The sequence below is a fragment of the Aythya marila genome, assembly GCF_965140915.1.
Source record: "Aythya marila genome assembly, chromosome: 3".
Lineage (NCBI taxonomy): Eukaryota > Metazoa > Chordata > Aves > Anseriformes > Anatidae > Aythya > Aythya marila.
In genome coordinates this window covers 115,932,327-115,954,778 of record NC_139044.1, presented here as the reverse complement: position 1 = coordinate 115,954,778, position 22,452 = coordinate 115,932,327, and the positions used below count along the sequence as shown (strand labels likewise).

Below are 22,452 nucleotides of genomic sequence, written 5' to 3'. Positions count from 1 at the left end.
TTAAATCAACAGGTCCAGTTTCATTTGAGAGCTTTAAAACTGCTAGTATAAGCATTCCATGGTCCACAAATATTAATTTCAGAGTGCGTGGGAAATTCCAGAAGGCTGTAGAAGTTCTGATCTTGTGTCAGGACGCATATAGGTAAAGGAAAGGTTATTGGCTGCTTAGTCTGATATCAAGTACAGGTCAAAGCATAAAACTAGATGAAGTTATATGCTATGGCTGATTGAATCCGTAAATTACTAACTACAAAAACCAGTAAATGAAAGGATAGAATTTTTATGAAAAATAGGTCATAAAGAAAAAAAGACAAATTTTAGTTCGTTTTCTAAGAAAACTATGTTTGATTAAGTTAATTCTGTAAAATGTGGTAGTGTGATGACTAACTGAGGATCATCTGGCAAAATCACATGCCAGACATGAAATACACTAGCAAAAAGTAAAGTGTAAAGTGTTGGTATGAAATCATTTTCATGTCTACTTGGATACCACTGCACATCAGTCGTGGTCGGGAAGTAAAGAGATCCATCACTGATCACATTTGTGAATGCCATTCAAACCAAATGCAGATTTACATTGTTGAATAGACAGCCAGGCAGGAGGAATGAAAGTTGTAGTTACAAAGTAAGGGACTTCGTCAGAGAAAGCTGCAGTCATGGAAAGCTTCAGGAGTCCATGTGGCCAAGGAAGCCCAAATAACCTCTCAGCGTAATGAAGAAGCAAAAAGAGGTAGTTTAGTTTTTATGTGAGAAGCAAGATGTAGAGTATGGGAATAAGGCAGATTTGCCTCTATATAGGCAGCTCCAACAAGAATGGTAAAGAAGCAGAAGGATCAGGAGGTCTGGGTTCCTCATTTCAGAATGAACATCAGGTTGTGGTAGAGGATGTTGATGACTCCTTGCAGGAAGAGCCATAAAAACCACATTACAAACAAGGCTGAATGAGTGCCGTGATTTGGTTTAATTGCCATTTACCTGCAAAAACTTTTGCAGAAAATGCTGTTTTGCAAACCTCTCTGCCATGCAACGCAGGAGGGCACAAAGACAACCACTGTCTGAAAGCTCATCCTTGACAAGTTGTGATTGGAAATATAGCAGAAATTGTGAACAGTAACGGAGATTAGCTGTTGGAAAAAATGATCATAGAAAATGGTAGAATGATGTCCCCAAGTCACTTAATTGATTATCTGCCTTTCTGGAGGGTATACAGCAGTCAAACACAGATGACTTGACTTCCTCCAGTTTTTCAATAGCAAGATGTGCACAAACCATCAGGCGATAGGATCTAATGGTCCCTTCAGTCTGCAAATGAATACCATTTCAAATATTATCCCTATTTCAGCATAGCACATTTCTGTATTAGCAACATTTCATTTTTATAGAAGTCTCAGACGTATCTCAGAATAAGTCAGAAATCTTCTGTCATTTTGAGTGAAACGAGCTGAAATTCATGCTGGTTTATCAGTGTGTATTCTGTATAATTTGTAAAAACACAACATAACTGGTTCTAGCAAAGCAAGCTTAACAGAAATACATTTGTATATAGAAAGCATGTCTAGGGAAAGAGGCAGCTTATACATAGGGGAGCTGGTGTTTGTGGGAGCAATCCCATGGTTCCCAGTGCTTATAAGCAAGAAAATGTGAGGTTTATCTCTTCTGTCTACTAAGCATATTCTATATTAACTTATCTGGAACCTACTGAAATCTGCAAAGAAAATATTTAATGGGGTAGTTCTTATTCAAATACAGGCTTTGTCATGAGACTAAGAAATTAGGTTCAACAAAGTTGAAAAGCTCATCACTGCAAGAATAAATAAGGAGGTCAGGATAAGCAGCATATGCTCATCAGGAGTGTACGCAATGGGGTGGGAAAGGCAGACAAGTGCTCTGCAGCTCCCGTATCATTGCAAGCAAGAGGACCCCATCAAAGTGGAGGTAATGATCAAAGGATTTTAAAATCTGATTTCTATATTACAACTTTTACCATCCTACTTTGTCTCAATACTGAAATTAAAGCAGAGGTCTGATGTCCCTAATCCTTCAGGCTAAGGACTGATAGTGTCTTGTGGAGGAGGAAAGCCAACAGTTCGGTAGTTATAAAGGTCACCATTAAAACCTGCTAATGGTGGGAGGCTCAGAGACACTTTGTAAGGAGCTCTGAGGCTGCCAGGTGAGCTCCTGGGAAGCATGGCTTGACCTAGGAAGACATATCCCAAAAGCAGAACGATTAGATGTCTGGGAGTCCGCTCTGTGCAAGCACACTGTAAAGGTAGTGACAGTATCCTTCTTCGGAGAGAAAATATGAAAGGATGCCAAAGATTGAGCCACCCTGAGATAGAGTGGGGTTGTCAGCTCACACAAGGCAAGAACAAAAGAGGCATTTGACAGAACTGGAAAGAGACTTGAGTTGAAACCAATGGATGGAAATGCCTTTTCATGAACTGTTTAACTTAGACCACAGAATTCATTGACTCAAGAAGTTATTGAGACTGAGTATTAAAAAGATTTGAAGGATCAGATCTATATTACTGACAAAACCTATCCAGTTATACTAATAGATGGTAGAAGGAAAATGTTGGCAAGGAGATGAAACCTTATGCTTTGGGGTGAAGCTAACCTCTAATTAGCGATTAAAATGAGGCTTTCATGGGATGGGGAGATCTCGCAGCCAGCTAACAGGGAGAAGTTTCTTAGACTGTGTTTGGGAGCATCTGGTTTTGAACAGCAGCTGGAAGAATATGCAGGATTAAATCAACCACTGAACTACACAAGTTGCCAATTCTTGTGTTCCAAAGCTGTTTTCCACTCCCCTGTCCCTGTCACAAGCAGTTTGTAATCTGAAAAGGAACATACAAATTAAGTAATAGTATTTCTTTTTAACAGTTAGAGAGTGAGTAGGTTAGGACTGGGACTTTCTGAACATTGCTACCTTGGACTGGAGTTGGAGAGACTTAGATGTCTGCCCAGGCTGAATGGTCTTGCTCAAGTCTAGAAATAAAGCCTGTGGCAGAAGTGAAAAATGGACTGAGTTAATGAGATCTTTATTACAAAAAGGAGTATGTAAAGAGCAGATAAGTCCACAGGGAGAAGTACAGGGCAAAGTTGGATTTCTGCAGAAAGCAATATTGTTTTACCCTTAATCTCATAACATTATTGCAAAACCATCGTTTCGCCCATCTCTTACAGCTCCTTTGACTATGAGATAATGTCTGGTTTTGAGGTCAATGGTTGCATTTTACTCTTCTGTTGTCTTCAGGTGGCAAGCTCCTATTCACTGGTCCAGGACCTGTAGAACTGCATGCTCATTCCATTCTGATATCTGATGGAGGAGAGCTCCAGGTGGGATCCTCTGAGGCCCCTTTCCATCACAAAGCACACATCTATCTCTATGGAAGCCTCCATTCTCCACCAATATTTCCATATGGGGCCAAGTTCCTGGCAGTGAGGAATGGGACCCTTTCCATCCATGGTGAGTACATTTTTCCATCCCTTTAAAAGCAAATTGAATTAAAGTTGAATTAAAAAAAAAAAAAAAAAAAAAAAAAAAAGGGGGGGGGGGAAAATAAAGCATGTGCTTGGAGAAAAAAAAAATTGGCTATGAACTTGGATATTTTATTACACTGAAGTATATGTTGAAATCAGTCTTTGGGGCCAGAAATTCATGGATTTTAAATCATTTTGAGGCTTCTGTTCCTGCAGTATCTTAGGCACTAAAGCCCAGTGCTGTATCTCTGTAAGAGCACCCATACTGGGAGCAGAGTCATTTCGAAAATCTTGACCCTAAGAAGAAACTAGATCACATCAAGTAGTTATGAAACCTTGGCACTCATTTAGGTGCATAGAAGTCTGGATTTGTGCATTTCTATCCCCAAATGAAAGTCTCCATCCATTGGGAACCAGACGTTCATTCTCTGCTATGGGGGTTTGCTCTGCTATTGGAATGGGGCATCCTTTCTCCTCCTCTCCATTACAACTACGATGTTTCCTCCTCAGAGAAGGTGTGGATCTTGGGGTAGCCAAGAGTGGGTGGTCTGCCAGGCAAGTTCCATGGTGAAGCCAATGCCAAGCGTGCTGCAGTTTGCAGCCTGTGCCAGCTGGAGTGGGGATGCTACTTGTCTTCACAGCAGCAGCAAAGCACTCATGGCAGTGTGTTTTCCCCTTCTTCTTTAGCCTCCAGCCGTCTGTCTCTAGTGTTAGGAGCACAGCTGGCATCTCTGATGTCCTATCAGTCTGCACACTCACACCGGCTCTGCACAGGTTGTTGTCACAAATGACAAGCCCAGGGCTATGCAGAAAAACTGTGGCAGTGCCAAGAATTTCAGTTCGACATAACCACTCCTCTGCTCTAACCACTGGGCTTTCCTCTGAAAGGAAGCCCCACAGAGCCCAAATTGTATATTCCTATCAAGTGGGACAGGGGATCTAAAGGACAGAAATTGGCATGGGTTTGTGGAGGAATACAGGTTTCATGTTATGGGGTAGAAGAATTATTGTGGTATAACCCAGCCCATTAACCACCCAGCCTTTCACTCACCCCACAACAAAATGGGATGAGGGAGAGAATTGGGAAAAGGTAGAACACATGAGCTGAAATAAGAACAGTTGAATAGGACAGAAAAGGAAGGAAAAATAATAATAATAACATCCAAAACAAGTGATACACAAGACTATTGCTCACCACCTGCTGACTGATACCCAGCCAGTCCCTGAGCAGCAGCCCCCAACCCCCAGCCAACTCCTCCAGTTTTATTGTCCCACAGGACATCAACATGGTATGGGACATCCTTTTGGCCAGTCTGTGCCAACTGTCCTGCCTGTGTCCCCTCCCAGCTCCTTGGACACCCAGCCTCCTCGCTGGCAGGGCAGCAGGAGAAGCTGCAAAGGCCTTGACTTAGCACAAACACTGCTTAAACATCAGGGTGTTATCAGCGTTATTTTCCTCCTAAATCCAAAGCACAGCATCATACGAGCCACTATGAAGATAATTAACTCTATCTCAGCTGAAACAAGGACAAGAATTTAGATACAGAGATTTTTTGAAGGGCTGTAAAATGTTGATATTAAATGCCAAATTCTTGTTAGAGTACTTTGGATGTGGAATTCGGGTACCAGCGCAGCATGTGTTAGAATATTGGTGAAATGCACACACGTCAAGCTCTTAACTAATGTGCTGTTTTTAAAGGCAGTGTGCATCTTAGGACAATAAATAAATAAATAAATAAATGTCTGAATGCCTCATCTCCCTCACTTCTCTTCTTGCATGTCAACTTTCAGATTGGTAGGCATCCGTGTCCTCCAGCAGGGCTTGAACTTACCCTCTCCTGGCCTACAGGCAGAAATGTTGCCATCTGAGCGTTACTGACACGTTTGGCTCTCAGTCAAAAATAATGCAAGACACCAAGGGGGACGATCTGAGCACATAGGGAGCAAGCCGTGCTGCTGTGCCGTGATCCTGTCAGTTCACTGAAGCCGAGCAAGGTCAGGCGAGGTCGGTGGTTGGAGGGCAGTCCGCAAGCAGATGCTTTTCTGAGTCAGGAGGGAGGAGTGGAAGCTGGAGAAGATGCCCCTTGCAGTAGCAGAGGAGGGGGGCTTCACTACACCTGGACTTGTGCTGACAGCCATGTTGTGAGCTCTTGACCACTTAGTCGAGACACAGCGAGGCTGAAATATTTAGTGCTTGCAGATGGCTTTAATAATTTCAGTAACTTGTTTTTAGCAGAAGGGCAGTGTTTCTATCCCATTTCCTAGAGGGGCTCTGTGAAGAAGTGCTATTAGATCATCTAGGCTGAATTGACTGTCCTTTACTGGCCATTGAGTTTCACACAGTTATCCCAGCTTTGAGTTCAGTAACTCACATTAGATTAAAGCATGCCTTCCAGAAAGGCTTGGTCTTTGTCTGAGAACATGAAGGGAAACAGAAGCCAGCATTTTCTGTGGAAGCTTGTTCCAGGGGATTAATTTGGTTAATCATCCATGTTTTTATTTTATGTTTTTAAGGGACATATTAAGATATCTGATTTGAATTTGCCTGATAAAGGTTTTTGCTGTATCTCTTTCTGTGTCTTCTCCTTGTAGCTTAAAGAATCCTTCTTGGGTTGACCTCTGTAGGGAAGTCAGGATTTTGTCCTTACATTGTCAGAGCACTGCAAAAGCCTTGACTTCCTCATGCTGTTTTGTTTTCTAGCAATGTGGGGAAAAGAAAACAACACTCCTTGGAGGTTGTGCCTCTTGTTTCCCTTCTGAGCCTACCTCATGACTAGCTTGTTGACTCTGTCTTCACACACAACCCATGAAATTACACAAGCAGGGCAGAAATACTTTCCACAGGGTTACTCTAACAGTATGATTGAGGGAAACACATCCAGGTGTCCACTCTCAAAGGATTTGTTGCTAGTATACGTTTTACTCAGTGCCATAATTCTCAGCAATTCTTTCCTGTGGAAACTGAGGGTGAGGTCTGTGTTGGCAGCCCAAGGCCTGAACCTGGTAAGCTCAACCTTTCATCAGAACCACCCGACACAGTTACAACCCTGCTTGTCTGCCACAAGTACCCACTGTACAGAGGCATGCAGAAGGCAGCAAAGTCTGTGAGAACAGCATGAGCAGGGCTTGGTCCTTATTACAGTACGGTTGAGGTGGCAGGGACCCCTGGGTGCCCTGTCCCCACTGCCCCAGAAGGGTGCCCAGCCCCACGTCCCTGGGCTCCGGGAGCTCTCCCAGGAGCAGCCCCTGGCCCCTCTCAGGGCAGCCTGTGCCAGGGCTCTGGCACCCCTGGGCTGCCTGAGGGGCAGGGGGAGTCGCCGGGGCTCCAGGCTGGGCCCGGGGCCTCTGAGCCTGGCCCTGGGCACCGCTGAGCAGAGCCCGGCTCCGGCCTCTCCGCACCTCCCTGCGGGTACTGACAGCCATGGGGGAGCTCCCCCGGAGCCTCCTCTGCTCCAGGCCCAGCAGCCCCAGCTCTCGCAGCTGTCCCTAATAGGAGAAATCCTCCAGTTCTTCACTGGACTCTCTCCAGTATGTCCATGTCTCCCTTGTACTGGGGAGCCCAGAACTGGTCCCAGCACTCCAGGTGTAGCCTCACCAGCACTGAACAGAGGGGCAGGATCCCCTCCCTCAGCCTGCAGGCAACACTTTGCCTAACACAGCCCTTTTTTTGCCCAAGGGCCCATCACTGGCTCACATTCACCTCAGCGCCCTTCAGGCTCCCCAGATCTGTTTCTGCAGAGCTGCTTTCCAGCTGGGTGCCCCCAGCCTGTCCTGGTGCCGGGCCTGTTCCTCCCCAGGGGCAGGACAGGACTTCGGGCTTCTCCTTGTTGAGCTGCAGGTCTGTGTCAGCCCACCTCTCCTGCCTGTCCAGGTCCCTTTGCACAGCAACTTTTCCAGTCACGTTTTGTACCCCAATGTATCCAGAAGTGAGAAAAGACATAGCCATGAAGCCACTTTTAAGCTTGGCACGCCATACACTCCCAGTGCATGGCTGCAATTAAGATTGATTCAAACCATGTAATCTGCAATTTAGCATTGAAGCAGTAGCAGCGCTGTAGAAAATAAGGCCAAAAGAAGCGCATTCTTTTGCTGGCTTCATATTGCTTACATCAAACAGAAATATGTTGTTCTGGCTCCAATTTAGCACCAGTCTGGCCTGTGGTATAGAACAAATTGCTGAGCATGTCAGCCTCTTTCATATCAAATACATATATGAAAGAGGCTGACATGCTCAGCAATATATGTGATATATATACATCTACACGTATATGTATGTTATCGCAGATCAAAATCATTAAATAAGCAGGCTTTCAAATTCGTAGCTGTCTTGGGTGAAGACAGGAGTGAGTGCATTTTTAATTCCTTTTCTCCTTCAGACGAGGAGGTTTGGGGGATGCTTTGCAGCTATGGTTGACTTCAGATTGTTTAGTAAGCGCTGTCAGCTCCTCACTTTGATATGTTAATATGACTAAGGGTTTCCCACAGTTCCCTCGCGAGCAGCGGTCCTTTGCTCCGGTGGTTGTAGCAGGCTGGGAAATTTCACTGTTGCCTTTGGCTTTAGCCAACTCCCCTGCCAGTCAGAGCGTGCCACCCATAAACTGCCTGTCAATCACACGTCAGTTTTACAGGGGGGTTCAGTCAGCCGGGGCAACTCCACTTTTTGACAATGTAATTATGGCCCTCGCATCTGCAGTAGGGGCATGAGCGGGGCTGGGAGACTTTTATTGATTGTTCAGAAGGGAAATTTATCACTGTCTCCAGCTCTGTTCACACTTTATTCCCCAAGAAACTCTCCTGACAAACTTCAGGAGAGAGGGTTAGCATGGTGGCATTGGCTGTTCTTGTGCCTTTGTCCTTTCCAGGGAAATTGGGTTGGAGGCACTGGCAGATGCTGAGCAGTGGGCAGGGACAATATGTGGATACTGCGTACCTGGAGGTGCTGCATCAGTGGCCCAGGACACCCAACCTTTATAATACCCTGATTTTGTGGGCACAACACTCTTATGGATGGAAAAATGTTAAAGGCCTTTCCCGTTCTGCTCTATATTTTAGCAGTCCTGTGTCCATGAAGTCATTATTCCGTTGTGTCTTGTTGAAGCAAACTGTGCCTCATCTCAAACAAAGAGCAGCACTTTTCCTGTATTTTTACCTGAAACCTTGTTGGTACCAACACTGTGATGATCTGAGACATGAACATATGAGCCTGATACCTGCATTTTGACTAGTAATGCCTGCCTGTCCAATTAGATGGACGATGCTATGATTTGGATTTAATAATGTGCTACATACACTTTGTCCAAAGCCTGAAAGCTGAGGGGTAAAGAAAAATGATGCCCAGAGACTTTTTCATTTAATACCATGCCTGTTTCCAATCAACATAATTACAACAGGGGTGTCAGTGATCATTTCAGTCCCCTAATGTCACAGATAGTCCTGCTTCAAAGATCACCCCTGCACGTGAAATATTTGCAAGTGGATGCTGATGGTGGAAGATGACAGTAGGCAATTCTGCACTTCTTAAATTCCAGACTTCCTTGAAACCAAAGAAATCTTAAACATTTTCAGGGTTAACTTGGGCAAAAAGTGTTTTTATCAGTTGAACCCATTATTCATTTTTATCACATTTAATCAATAATAAACCACAAAATATTTGTGAGCTGTGTGCTGTGCTGTACAGAGCTTGTGCATTCCTCAAGAGAGCAGCCATTTAATCAAATGCTTCTTGCTTTTCCTCCATTAAGCAGTGTTATGTATCTGTGCTGAGTTTGAGATTAAGAGATCATAGACAACATGAGAGAATTTGTTCTGCTTTACTCACATTTGAGAAAGAAAACTTCCCAGAGGGAAAAAAAATCTTAGCGGAGGGATTCAAGATAGGGTGCAGAGATCTTCTAGAGATAAGACGTACTTTTTTACCTTACTGAAACATTTGTATATGGAATACTCATTATTTCCTACTAACTGAAATCACTGATTTGCACACCATAAATTCAAATCCCCTTTCCCTCTCTGGGGTCACTTCCACGGGTTAGTTTTCTTTACAAGTTAGTTGTTTTGTGTGGTTGCAGGAGGCTTTTTGCCTTCTGCAATAGCATTTTTCCTTTCAAGACCTTGACTTGAACATGATGCATTAAAGCAGATGGCTCCTGAACAGAAGGCTAAGCTGCCTTGGATCCCCTTGTGTTCACTGGGGGTAAGAGACTGTACTTAGGCACTTCCCATGGAGTAACTAATGTACAATGACTTGTGCCTTCACTTTCTTATTCACAAATGTAAGATGACCATTAGATTTTAAAGACCTAGCAGATGGGGAGAAAAAAAAAAACAAAACAGATCGTGTAAAGCTGAGCTCAGGGAGAGATGCTGTGTCTTTCATAGCTTGCCCTTCTTTCTAGCAGAAACACATTGATCATCTTTGATTTAAACTTAAACCACTCACTCCATATTTTGGTGCTTATCTTAATGAGGGAAACAATTGATGGGATGTAAAGGGCATGGGGAGATGGTCAATGACTGAGTGTAGCTAATATGTAGCTTGTGTTTCTTTGCAGAGAGGGAAGGTCTGTAGGTTACTACAAACACAAAGTCTGTATGATCAAATAGTTGTCTTTTAAACCTTTGAATATAACATTGAAACATGCCCTGCAACTCTGGCTCCAACTTCAACCAGGAGACTGGGTGGAGGGAGAGAAGCTAACAACAAAAATTTGAATTCCTACCAAAGACAGGAGAAAGCCTGCAAACATTGGCAGGCTGAGAAACTTGGTCCCAGATCTGAGTTTTCACTGTGCTGCAGGCTGAGCAAGGCAGAGTCCTCCTTTTGGGTTCATCTTTGCTTTTCCTGCTTGTCTCATTCCCTTCCATCATGTGTCAGGGGTGTAGCAAAGTGATTTTAGCATTGAAGCAATCATGCCATCCCGCGTAACCGCTCCTGCTGGCAAAAGATTAACTGGCAATAATGCAAAATGTTAACAGCTGCGTGCAGCTCTCTAGGAGAATATGCAGTAGTTGGCTGCCACATTGGAAGCGTTTTGTTCCTGGTGTCAGTTTAAAGAGGATTTCCTTCATGGCACCTTTGGATGTGAGCTGTTTCCGTAGAGTTTTTGTGGACCTGTTTGATCACATAGCCCTTCCTGGTCTCAGTAAGATGCTCCTTGCTTTCTTGAGGGTGCTCTTCAAGAATACTTAGGTGGAACTGTTTTAAGGTGAAAACTGGTTTCACAAAAGGGAAGACATTTAGCAGGATTAGGTCATTTTTCAAGGATATTTCCTACTGAAGAAAATCAAAATGATTTACTTTGTCTTCTCTTTCAGATGATGTCAGATTTTTCTCCCCACTGTGAAAAAGAAAAAGTGTTTAATTGTAGTATTTTGCTTTCATTTGGACTTTCACAGTACCGTTTTTAATGCTATATCTGATTCATATCAACATTTCCACATTAGTGAAAGGTAGTGTTTTTACAGAGTAAAAATCAAAACCCTAAAACCCCAAAGTGATATTAATACAAAGAGCAAAAACAGTCTAATGATTCCAAAAGTAGAATTTCTGCAGAAGTTTTCTTCTGTGGAAGACAGGTGATCCCTGTCGTTTGAAGCTGCCTAGCGTGAACGCACACAAACACACAAAATACAACAGACTTCGAGCTGGTTTTGCAGTGAGAGTAATGTTGTGCATATGCTTAGAGAGTATACCTTGGACTGGAATTAGGGGAGGGCAAAAGTAAGGTGATGACATTCAAGTGGAGAATGTGTGCTAGAGAACTCGTCTGAGGGCTCATGTTTCAGGTGGATGTTTTAAAGTAAATAAGAAACTGGAGGGAAGCAGCTCTTATTCTTCATTTTCTGATTCTCTCCACTTTATGGTCAATGACTGGACTAACCAGTGCTAGAGATCATGCAAGTGGCACGTTTTAAAAGAAAATGCTTTAACTTCTAGCTAGCCCTGAGGAGGTTGACAGTTGGACTCGAAGACAGGTCCCTTCCAACTGAACTACTGTTCTGTTCTGTTCTGTTCTATTCTATTCTATTCTACCAAATCCAAGTTCATGTCATGACACAATTTCTCCTTGTCCTTAACTTAAGGATCCAGAGCTTTGAGGTCTATTAGACCAAAAGGGGCTGTAGAAACACAGACCAGGAAGGCAGGAAGGCTTTCTGGAAAAGGTATCCTATTATCCTATTATCCTATTACTTTTAACTTAAGGTAGTTTTTAAATTGATTTTATTTATTTATTTATTTTATTAACTATGAATCAGCAGCATCAGAAAGTCTCTGTCCTGGATCTTAATTTTTTTTTTTTTTTTTTTTTTTTAAGCAGCCATTTCCCATGGCTGTATTGCCATTTATCACTTTGACATTTGGAAATTTTTGGAATAGACAAGCTAAATTTGAATGGGCAGTTCAATCTGGATAAAGAAAAGTTAATAATAAGGGAATATGACAGTGGAGAGAAAGCTGGATTCCTTAGGCCATCTGACACCTGAAATGCTGCAGTAAATTGTGTTGCTTTTTATTACCAGAGACTATATTGTGTTTTTGTTTTGTTTTGTTTTGTTTTCTGTTTTTGCCTTTTCTATTTTTTATTTTTTATCATCACTGTAATACATTGAATTACATTTTTGACTCTGTCTCTTGCAACATTCCTTTGTTTGGGGGAAATGTAAACTGCTTGTTTCTTTTTGCTTTGTTCATGGGAATTGAAAGATCTTATTCTCATTTACACTAAAGATTTACAATGTAGCTGCAACAGATTGACAGATTATCTGCAGAATAACTTGTATAGTAACGGTAAGTAGATTGTGTGTCTGAGCCCTGCAGTTCTTATAAATTCCTTTTGTGGTATAAAGAGATCTCATTACCTCAACTTTAAAGCTCCAGGAAACCGTCAAAAGGTGTGAAGAGCTTTATAGTCTGTCAACACTGCAAACCAAGTCTACGTTCATAACCTGAGTTAATTAATTTATGGTAAATAGGAGTGGAGAGATGTAGCAGGATTCTGGCCCTGTGTACTCAGAGAAGGGTTCAAAGCTTGCAGTCCCATGCAATGCATCTAGAAGAGGATGATTGTTTGAATCATTTAAACAGCTTCTGGGAGAAAGACCAATGGTCCTGTGGCAGGCTTAGGGATGGAGTCAGTCTTGTATTTAAAGTCATTTCAAGAGTCTGCTTTCTACCTACGCTGCTGTTTGTAATCCAGACTCTCCAGCTCTGCGTAATTCTGGTTGTTCCTCACACTGGTTGCTGTGAGGATTGGACAGGAGGTTCCCTGGGTATCTTATGCTAGGTGACAGCACCTTTTCCAAAAAATCTTAGACTGTAGACAGACTTTCTTGTATCCCTAGAGATAAGTATGCTCAGACATACCTTGCTGTGTTTGTGAAGATTTGATGGGATTTTGAGACATTTCTGTACAGCCCAAATTCTTATCTCTGTTTGAAGCTCTTAGAAGTAAGAAAAATCAGTTAGTGATGTCATATGGCATCCTACATGGATTTATACAATGTTTTATTGAGGGACTGTAAGAAATTATATTGATAGCATTTTTCTTTTTCTATACTCGACATAGAAAAGACAACATCGTTACACACAACAGAATTACCTTGTTCTTATTCTTAATAATGATACTGAGCCTATACTTGACTGCATGTCCACATTATGCTTCTGACAGGAAGCATTAACCGGAGTCCTGGAGCCACGATATTCTTTATGCTACAAATTGTGATTAATTTTGACTTTGGAATTTGTTTTCAAGTCACTCTCGTTTTTGGGTTGCCATTTGATAACTTGGTTCTGCTCAGCATTTAAGTGTGTTTCCATCAAGTCACTTGGTAAAATGTTCGTTTCCTCCTTTGCCTGCAATAGCATTTTGTTTCTAAAGGGTCTGTCCTGTCCCCTTAGCATGAAGGCTGTCCTGCTTTAGATCTCAAGATGTGTTTTCTTCCAATCTGAGCTCAGTTAATTATTAAAAATGAGTTCAATAATTAAGGAGTGATACAGATTCATCTGTTTTTCAGCACTTTTGAGTGTTTCTGCTTGCAGTGCTTTTGGAGGGAAGAAATTACTTAAATATGCCATGACTGTTGGTCTTTTAAACCTTCCACCCTGAAACAAGTCATTTATTTACCTGTTGCACAACCCAGTTCCAGTCACTGAGGGTCATTTTCTTTTCCTGCAAGTTTTTTTTTTTTGTTTGTTTTTTTTTTTTTGTTTTTTTGTTTTTTCTTGAAATCAAGTTTATTTTCAAAGGGAAACAAGACAGAAGGTTCTGGGCCTCCAAAGGGTGACCCTACCCTGCAGGCTGAATTCAGTGAAAGGGGTTATCATTCTGGGGATCCTCTTTTAGCTATACATGATCTTTGTAGAGAGAGTCCATTGGTTGTTTGAAGGAGAAAAGCTGCTGAAGACCTCTGGGAATCAAGGGTTGACTCCAGGATGGAGATCATGCCCTCCTGAGATGTTCATCAGCACATTTCTCCTGCCTGTGTAGAAGGTGGATGCAGAACCACCTCCAACCAGTGGTGAACCCTAACCAGTCAGCCCACCTCTTGTAGGTGAACAGGAGCCTGGCAACTTCTTCAAGAAGCAGGAGCAATTTGATTTGGCTGTCTGCTGTGACTAGTGACTGCTGTGTGATTTCCAGATCCTTGTGGATTTGGCAGCTATGGAAGGTTTGGAGATCCAGACATAAAGGGAACAATCCTGCTCCCACCAGAGATGAATTAGAAGAGCTCCTGAGTGAAACAGAACAAGATGCTGGCTGACCTGTGGAGTTTCTTTAGTCACTATTCAGACTTAAATAGATTCCTAAATTCCCCGATTCATTTAAAGAGTGCATATTGGTACTTGCTGAGACCCAGCATAGAACCTACATCAGACCTATCTATGTCTTTCTGGAACAGCAGCTAGAGGATAATCAGACATCCAAACTGCCATTAAAAAAAAAAAAATACAAACATATATATTTTTTCCTAATAAAATGTACTATAAGCGTTGAAAATTGGAAGTAAGAAATCTTACATATAAAGACAAAAATACCTCATCCCAGCAAAACAGCTGGGAAAAAAGGTAAAACTGGAATGGGAGACAGAGAAGAAGGCTGAGAGCTCAATAAGAGGTAAATGTAAATAAAAGGGGGGGGGGGGGGGGGGGGGAGGTCAGGAGGAGAAGTTTTAATACTCTTCTTTTAGAATAGGAATACTTGGAGATATTTTCCATAACAAATTTTGTTTCTGAACCTGGAAGTGGAAAAAAGCCTTAACCAGGCCTGTTCTAATAGAGCTTATTTTGAATGCAAAACGGTGATTTGCACCTCTTAATGATAAGAGTTGTTGCCCAGCAGTGTTTTTGTAATGATTGCTGTAGTATGTATGTGACAGATGTACACAATGGGAGGCAGTTGTGTGCCTGGACACAGATGCACACAAACACACACACTAACGCATGCACATGAATTGGTATTACGAGCAAAATGTCCAGCACTGGAGAAAAACTCTATGCTGCTCAACATGCAGATGGCTGCTGTCAGTTGTTCGTTTTTATGGGAGTCCTAAAAATTCATGAGGTTCACTCAATGAAAGAAGGTAAATGAATAATGATGATGAGATTGCTGCTAGTAAAAGAATGCATGTAGGCAGATATCAAGAGGATTTTTTTTTTGAGTCAGCTGTGGTTGTTGAAGAGGGAGACATACAAGGTGTCATTCTTTGTGCAGAGGGGACAAAATGTGCTACCTTTTGGTTCTTAGCAAGTTGCATTCCGTTTGTACTGGCATAAAGTTGCAGGATGCTGATGGAAAGGGATTCCTCCAACAGTGTGCAGCTCTCCTTGAATTAATGACTGCTCTCTACTGCCCTCTCTTGCTTCCCCTCAAGGAATTGTTAGGACTTTCTGAGAAGGATGGGATGGCCACTTCTGTGTTCTCTCTGATATTCCTTTCTGTCTCAGATGACGATTGCATACAAGCACGAGGTTATTCTTAAAAATGTACTAAATACTTGATATTTCAGTATTATTGATTTGTAGGCCTCTTCTAAGGAAAGTATTAATTTAATACATGAACAGTACTTACCATCCCAGGATGTTCAATGAGGGGAAGATGAAATGAAGCTGTCAGTACTTGCCTCAAGACAACCAGAAAGGGTCATCAAGAAGGCTCTCTCACTACTTCAAATGTCCTATCTCTTCCCTTTGCACCAGTATCCTCCCACTCTTTGTATCACATCAGCTCTGAACTGGAAGGAGATGAGCACCTTGAAAGGGTGATTCATTCCTGCTACTTCTGCCAACCACACTGGGGTGGACTGAATGCATTTCTGGAGCAGTCTGTGTCTCTGTGTGCTCCCATAAATGCTCCCTGTATTGATTCCTCTCTTCTTGGTGCAAACACTGAGCCAGCTGAAACACAGCCAATGATTCTTCTGCTTGCAACATTGCCTATAACCTTGCCTACACAATAAGTAATTCTGGCCCAAATTTTCATATGCCAAAAATCAGAATCTGCATCTTGGGATGCTTCAGGGAATGCACCACCCTTCTCTAAAAAGGAAACCTGGATGTACAGATAGGGAAGGTCTAAGACTGGAGTGTATTATATGTCCTACTGGATTGTAGCTTCTGTTTTAGTTTAATTTGAAGGAAAACCATATCATGCATTCCAGAACAATTCTATGATATGAACTAAAGCACATTAGGTGAGGGATGTCTCAAGGATTTGCTAAGCTCTAAGTGAAGAAATTTCAATTCTGCTTTAAGAAAAAGAAAAGTTAATCAACCAGAGGTATCTCATCTGGGTTTAGATGTTCATCATCTCATCTACACACAGAACAGGTGTTCAAATATGCTTCAGGATGACAGAGTATCAAGACTCGATTCTTTCTTCTCTCATTCTGCTGTGAATTCATTGACTTGGGGGTGCTACTCCTTATCTTCACCTTCATTAAGGAAAGAAGAATTGGGACACTAGAGTATAAGCAACCAGAAAGTGAAACAGGAAATAGAGAGAGAAGCTTGCTTAAAATAATTTGAAAATGATTTATTGGACGCAACCTCTACCCTCAGTGATTTCTGGTGTTATTACTTTTCTACAGTACAACTGAGGAGGACAGTAACTTGCTGTGGGCTAAAGGTAAATTATGATCTATTGCAAAGGAGGGAAGGAAAAATATACTAAAAGAAGGTGTGTGAGGCACATGCTCCCTCCCCTGATGGTGTTCGGTGTGTCGGATCTTTCTGGAACAACCTGTTCCAAAGCCTGTTAGGCAAAAGGGGATGTCAAGAGTTAAAGCAAGCTTCATGAAGCAAAGAAGGGAGAGTGAAATGTCATGAAGTTTGCTGGGACTGGGGCTCATTGCACGCAGCCTTGGTAGTATGTCCAACAAGCAGGAGGGTATTTGGGAATATGCAGTTGTAACCTTGCTAATGCCTTGCAGTGGTGGCTGATGTAGGGGGATCTTCTTTACCCTGCTGTCATCCCAACAGATGTATTCACATGTATTGTGAATACATGAAAATCATGTATTCACACTGGTTGCTTTGTATTTAAAAAGGCATGAAGTCCAACAGTTTTTGTGCTAGGTATTATCATTCCCTTCCTTGGAACCTCTAGATTTTGTTCTTCCTTACCCAGATGCAACTGAGGCAGACACCTTGAGAAACACCACCCATGGAGGAGGCTTCTTCCGTGAAAGTCTTTGTGTTTTCAGCTCTGGAAACAGGCTGAGATACACTTCTAGGCATCTGCAGAATCCTGTTTCCACCATCGCATAATTTCATGCTGACCCAATCACATGTCCAGTCTCTACCATACAAATCAAGCAGTAAAAAAGGACAATCAACTTTTTTTTTTTTTTTTTTGTCAACTCTTTGAAAAGAGGCTGGTTGCATGCTAGACATTTTAGTCTTGTGTTTGATTTTGCATCTAATTGGTTTAATTGCATGATCTGGTAAGCACTTAAGCTAAGATCTCAAAGAATGACCCCTTGGTTTGGAGGCAGTGTGAAAATGACCTGGTGTTACTAAAGTTTTTTAAAAGTAGTGATGTTTTTCTGTCCCTATGTCATTAAAAAGTTACTAATAGAAGCATATATTTTTCTGAATGCAAGTTTCTTGTAGGCCTAGATTCATTGTGTCTCATTTTGGATATTTGATTGGGGAATATGATAATTAAAAGTACTTTTTTTGTACTCAGTGAAGGATAATGGTCCCTGCAGAGAGTGTTTTTCTCTGTTCGTTATAAAGATGCTTAGGAAGAAGGTGTTTCTCACACAGGGAAGTCAGTCTGGGGGAATGAATCCAAACCTCAGCCCCCACTACCTTTTGAACGAACTCCTTTCTAGAATATTTTTCAGCTGTTTGGGAACAATAAAGACAGAAGAAATGAAATGAAGATGCTAAGTGCAACTTCTGATCCAAACAGATGTGCACAAATCACCTTTTGTAGGAGCAATCCCTTCTCTCCTACACATTAGTGAAGAGAAATGAATGACTATGAGATGATCGAAGTGAGGCAGTGTTTCCTGCTTGTTTTCTGCTCTTTTTTTGGTGTCTGTTGACTTTTTTTTAACTTTTTTTTTTTTTTTTCCTTTCAGGCTGGATGCCCAAAGTAGCTTTCACACAGTTGAAATCATCAGCTCTTGCTAACGACACGCGATTAGTACTCCAGGAACATGTTGACTGGCATCCTGGTGATGAAATCATTGTAGGAAGGACGGGCCTTGGAGATGTACAGCAGCAAGAAGAAATAGCCATTATTGAATCTGTAAACAACACTGTGATCTACCTCAGATCACCCCTCAGGTATCCTTTCCAGGGCCCAGGGGATTTCTATAGCAGAGAGCGAAAACAGGAGAAAATTTGGTCGAGATGAGGAATTGCAGTTTCCTGTGGGATATAATAGCTATATAAATCCTTTTAAAAAAGGTGGTCAGAGATATTTTGGTTTCTCTCTCCCCCTAAAGCTAGTGGGTGTTCAATCCTGAATGCCTCTGACTGTGTTTAAATCCTGTATTATAACCATGAACTCAGAAACCTTTGAAGCAGAAAACACTGATGGCCAGTAGAGGCTTTAGTGTGGGGTTGACTAAGAATTTTTCCTGTAAAGTTATTTTCTTGAGTAAGTGCATTTTTTCCCAAAAGTGTCTGATTCTGTTAAAAATAATTAAAAAACAAAACAAAACAAAAAAACTCATCTCTCTTTACTGAATTGTTTAAGTTAATTAACAAAACATTCAAAGTGAATTACTTCAGTATGGAAATACTGCTTTGGGTTTCCGCTGAACATTATCTTGGCTGTTTGTGCTCTCTTTGTTTTCTGTGCATGGAGACTTTAGCCAAACTATACTTCACAGAATCACAGAATCACAGAATTTCTAGGTTGGAAGAGACCTCAAGATCATCGAGTCCAACCTCTGACCTAACGCTAACAGTCCCCACTAAACCGTATCACTAAGCTCTACATCTAAACGTCTTTTAAAGACTTCCAGGGATGGTGACTCCACCACTTCCCTGGGCAGCCTGTTCCAATGCCTCACAACCCTTTCAGTGAAGAAGTTCTTCCTAACATCTAACCTAAAACTCCACTGGCTCAACTTAAGCCCATTCCCCCTCGTCCTGTCACCAGGCACATGGGAGAACAGACCAACCTCCACCTCACTACAGCCTCCTTTAAGGTACCTGTAGAGAGCGATAAGGTCGCCCCTGAGCCTCCTTTTCTCCAGGCTGAACAAGCCCAGCTCCCTCAGCCGCTCCTCGTAGGACTTATTCTCCAGGCCCCTCACCAGCTTCGTCGCCCTTCTCTGTACTTCTTACATCATAACCAGTGCTGAAGCATCTTCTCTGTTTGGGAGGCAGCCTAACTCTGATACTCGTGAAAGCCAATAGTACAATTTCTTGCTAGAAATATGTGGGGTTTGATGAAGAAAATACTTATGTTTGTCGCCACAGTGTGTTTTGGGAAGACGAAGGAAATTCAAATACTGAAATATTTTGGTGTAAACGTACATAATCTAAGGAGAATTTGTGAACATGATAGACAAGATGAAAATAACATCAGCAAAGGAAAAATATATATAGTCCATATACATAGATGCATTAGATAAGCCACTGTCAACTGTGAGAAGATGACTGATACCAGCTCCGAATTTGGATGGCTGGGTTCATACTTCAGCTTACAGTAAACATCATTCCTGCTCTTCGTTAGCTGCAGATGCTTTTGTGCCTTCCTTATGTCTTTCTCTAGGTACTCCCACAACGTTGGAGAGGAAAGGGTGAATGGGCAGAGCCTGCCTTTGACTGCTGTGGTGGCACTGATTAGCAGAAGGGTTGTTGTTCAAGGGAATGTCACAAGGGAGAGGAGGGCCCACCTCAGAGAGTGTGCAAAAGCAGGTGTTGCAAGAGGTGAGGAGGTCTTTTGTAACAGAAGCATACTGGGGAGTAGAACTGCTTTGTTAAAACCACATCGTGGTATCACTGTGTATTAGAAATATTTCTTAATAGGGTAACTTTGAGACGTACCAGTGCCAGGAAATCAATTTTATCTTTCCAAACATTATTTGACATTGAAGTATGAAGTCTTGGGAGTTGAAGTGCATTTCATTGTAATATCTCAGATGTAATATTTTCACATTGTTGTTTCAAGCCACCTTGGGAAAGACCCCTTAGTTTTGCCTGAGCCTAAGGGTGTAGAAAAGAAAGTATCTTCTGAACACATATTTCAGTGTACATAATATATTAAATTTTTAATTGTGTTTACTATTTAGTCACTTTAAGAAGAAGGAAAAACAAAGCAGCCTGATGCTTGTTGTACTCATTGGTATAAAATATTAAGATGTAGTTTAGTGCTTAGGGATACCAAAAAACAAAACCAGGTGATGATTTCTTGTAGCATTTAGTAGCAGTGGTGAAACAATTGGCATCTCAATTCTCCTTTGGTTTTACATTTGTGAAACACAATGAAGTTTGACGAATGGCTTCCTGATTTACACCAGCAGGTGAGGAAATGGAGTCAGACACAGTGATTATAATTTAAGGAGAGTTAGGTTATCTGGCAACCCAGGTATAAGTCTTCCTTTAAAAATAAAATGCCTTGGGCATTCAGACTGTGACACAAGACTTCATTTGATATCCAGCAGCCAACTGCTTATATTACTCATGGATTTATGGTCCATTTTGTGTGGAACTCATAAATATAGTCTCTGAAATGTGCTAACTGTTTGAGCTGTTTGAGGTTTTTATTTGCATTAATGTATAGGAGGATTTCTCAGTGGAGTCACCAGAAGATGAGGAGGCAGTGATTTTATTTTTTATTTTTATTTTTTATTGGTTAATTTACTTTCTTTAAAAGAAAAAAATGAGTATTACTGACTGTAAGCAGACCCAAGTTATATTTTCAAGTCTGAATCCCCTTGTACCAAAATGTCCTAAGCACAGACCTGTGAAAGGACACATTTGATGAATGTTGATTCATTCCCAGCCCTATGGTTTCCTCTCCTTGCCTTCAGACTGTGGGAAGTTTCCTCACCCATCTGCAGGGACAGTCAGGAGAGAGAGAGTTTTAAAGAAATTTCAAAATGTTCTCATTTCAGCTTAGTTCAGTATAGCCGTGCCCAATCCTCTTTTCAAGAACCTCACCCAAGGTAAATCAATGTCAAATACATCATCCCTGTGCATAGGCCTATTTAAAATTGAACACAAGGACCTTTCCAAAGCATATAACTGCCACAGCTTCCTGCTGGTTTTAATAAAAAAAAATATCAAAAAAGTCCACACTCTAGGGGAAGAAATTGTGAAAGTACTCAGGAGGAGTATCAAACCTGCTCGCCTGTGGCAGATTGTCTTTGGGCATGTGTTTAAGGTTGCTGCTGGAGACAGGAGTTCACTGAGTTGGTGTGGTGGGTCTCATGACGTGGCTTGAAGGTCATGGTCACCACAAAGATGTCATGCTGATACCTCCTGCCGTCTTGTATTCCAGGTGACTGCAGCTGTCTGTACAAGCGAAGTGAGAGGCAGCTGGGGTCCCGGGACCTGGGGGCCATTGTCATTGTGGAAGCTTTCCAGGGAGAGTCAAGTCGGCTGCAGGTGGAGGGGGTCCAATTCCACCACATGGGCCAAACGTTTGGGCAGCACCACAGTGCTCTGACAGTTGCTGGTGATGCACAGATGGCAGGTGAGGCAGCTGCTCTGGAGACGGGCCCAAATGAGCTCACATTATCTACCTTTTCCTGCCCAAAGATGGGTCTGCACAGCATGACCCAAAACCAGACCCTATGTCTGAGAGAGTTGTCGAAATGCTTCTTGAACTCTGCCAGGCTTGGTGCTGTGACCACGTCCCTGGGGAGCCTGTCCCTCACACCCAGCCTGACCCTGCCCTGTCCCAGCTCCATGCCGTTCCCTCGGGTCCTGTCACTGTCCCCAGAGAGCAGAGCTCAGCGCCTGCCCCTCCGCTCCCCTCGTGAGGGAGCTGCAGGCCACCATGAGGCCTCCCCTCCATCTCCTTTTCTCTAGTCAGTGTGCCACTTCCAACTCTGGAATTGAAAGCCCTAATATACCACAATGAAGCCCAAAGCTGTCTCAGGGATGTTCAGGAGCATAAGCCAAAATGTAATTATATGACCTGAAAGTTAAGGAATGTACTTAGTTGTTTTGACTGGTTCTTAGGTAAGCACAAAATTCATCTCTGTGGAAGTGGCAATGAGGTCTCTGAAGACTGGTGGTGATGGGAGCAAGTTAGGTCAGCTCAAATGTTTTAAGGGTTCTAGATTGGACTTTCCCCTTCAGTTAACCCACAACTTTGCCTTCCTTATGCCTGATTCATCACTGTGTGAGGATCTAGGCTTCCTGGTGGCCAAAAGCAGCCCTGGAGATGATCCTGGAATCCAGTGGGCAGGTCACCATGCCTGGCTAGACAAGTTTTACAAGATACCTGATCTGTACTCGCTGCCCTTCTGAGATGTTCCTCATTTCCTTCAGGCCCA

The 22,452-nt window shown here is 42.3% G+C and overlaps 1 protein-coding gene across 7 annotated transcripts in view; it reads left to right on the top strand.

Annotated features, from left to right (window-relative positions):
- Nucleotides 1-22,452, top strand: part of PKHD1 (PKHD1 ciliary IPT domain containing fibrocystin/polyductin) — a 255,796-nt gene that overhangs the window by 95,547 nt on the left and 137,797 nt on the right. For all 7 annotated transcript variants that reach the window (XM_082758117.1, XM_082758115.1, XM_082758116.1 and 4 more), the window contains 4 exons: nucleotides 3,257-3,469; nucleotides 18,070-18,277; nucleotides 19,719-19,876; nucleotides 21,450-21,644. In XM_082758117.1, the coding sequence (XP_082614243.1) occupies nucleotides 3,257-3,469; nucleotides 18,070-18,277; nucleotides 19,719-19,876; nucleotides 21,450-21,644 (774 nt within the window). The remainder of the gene's footprint in view (nucleotides 1-3,256; nucleotides 3,470-18,069; nucleotides 18,278-19,718; nucleotides 19,877-21,449; nucleotides 21,645-22,452) is intronic.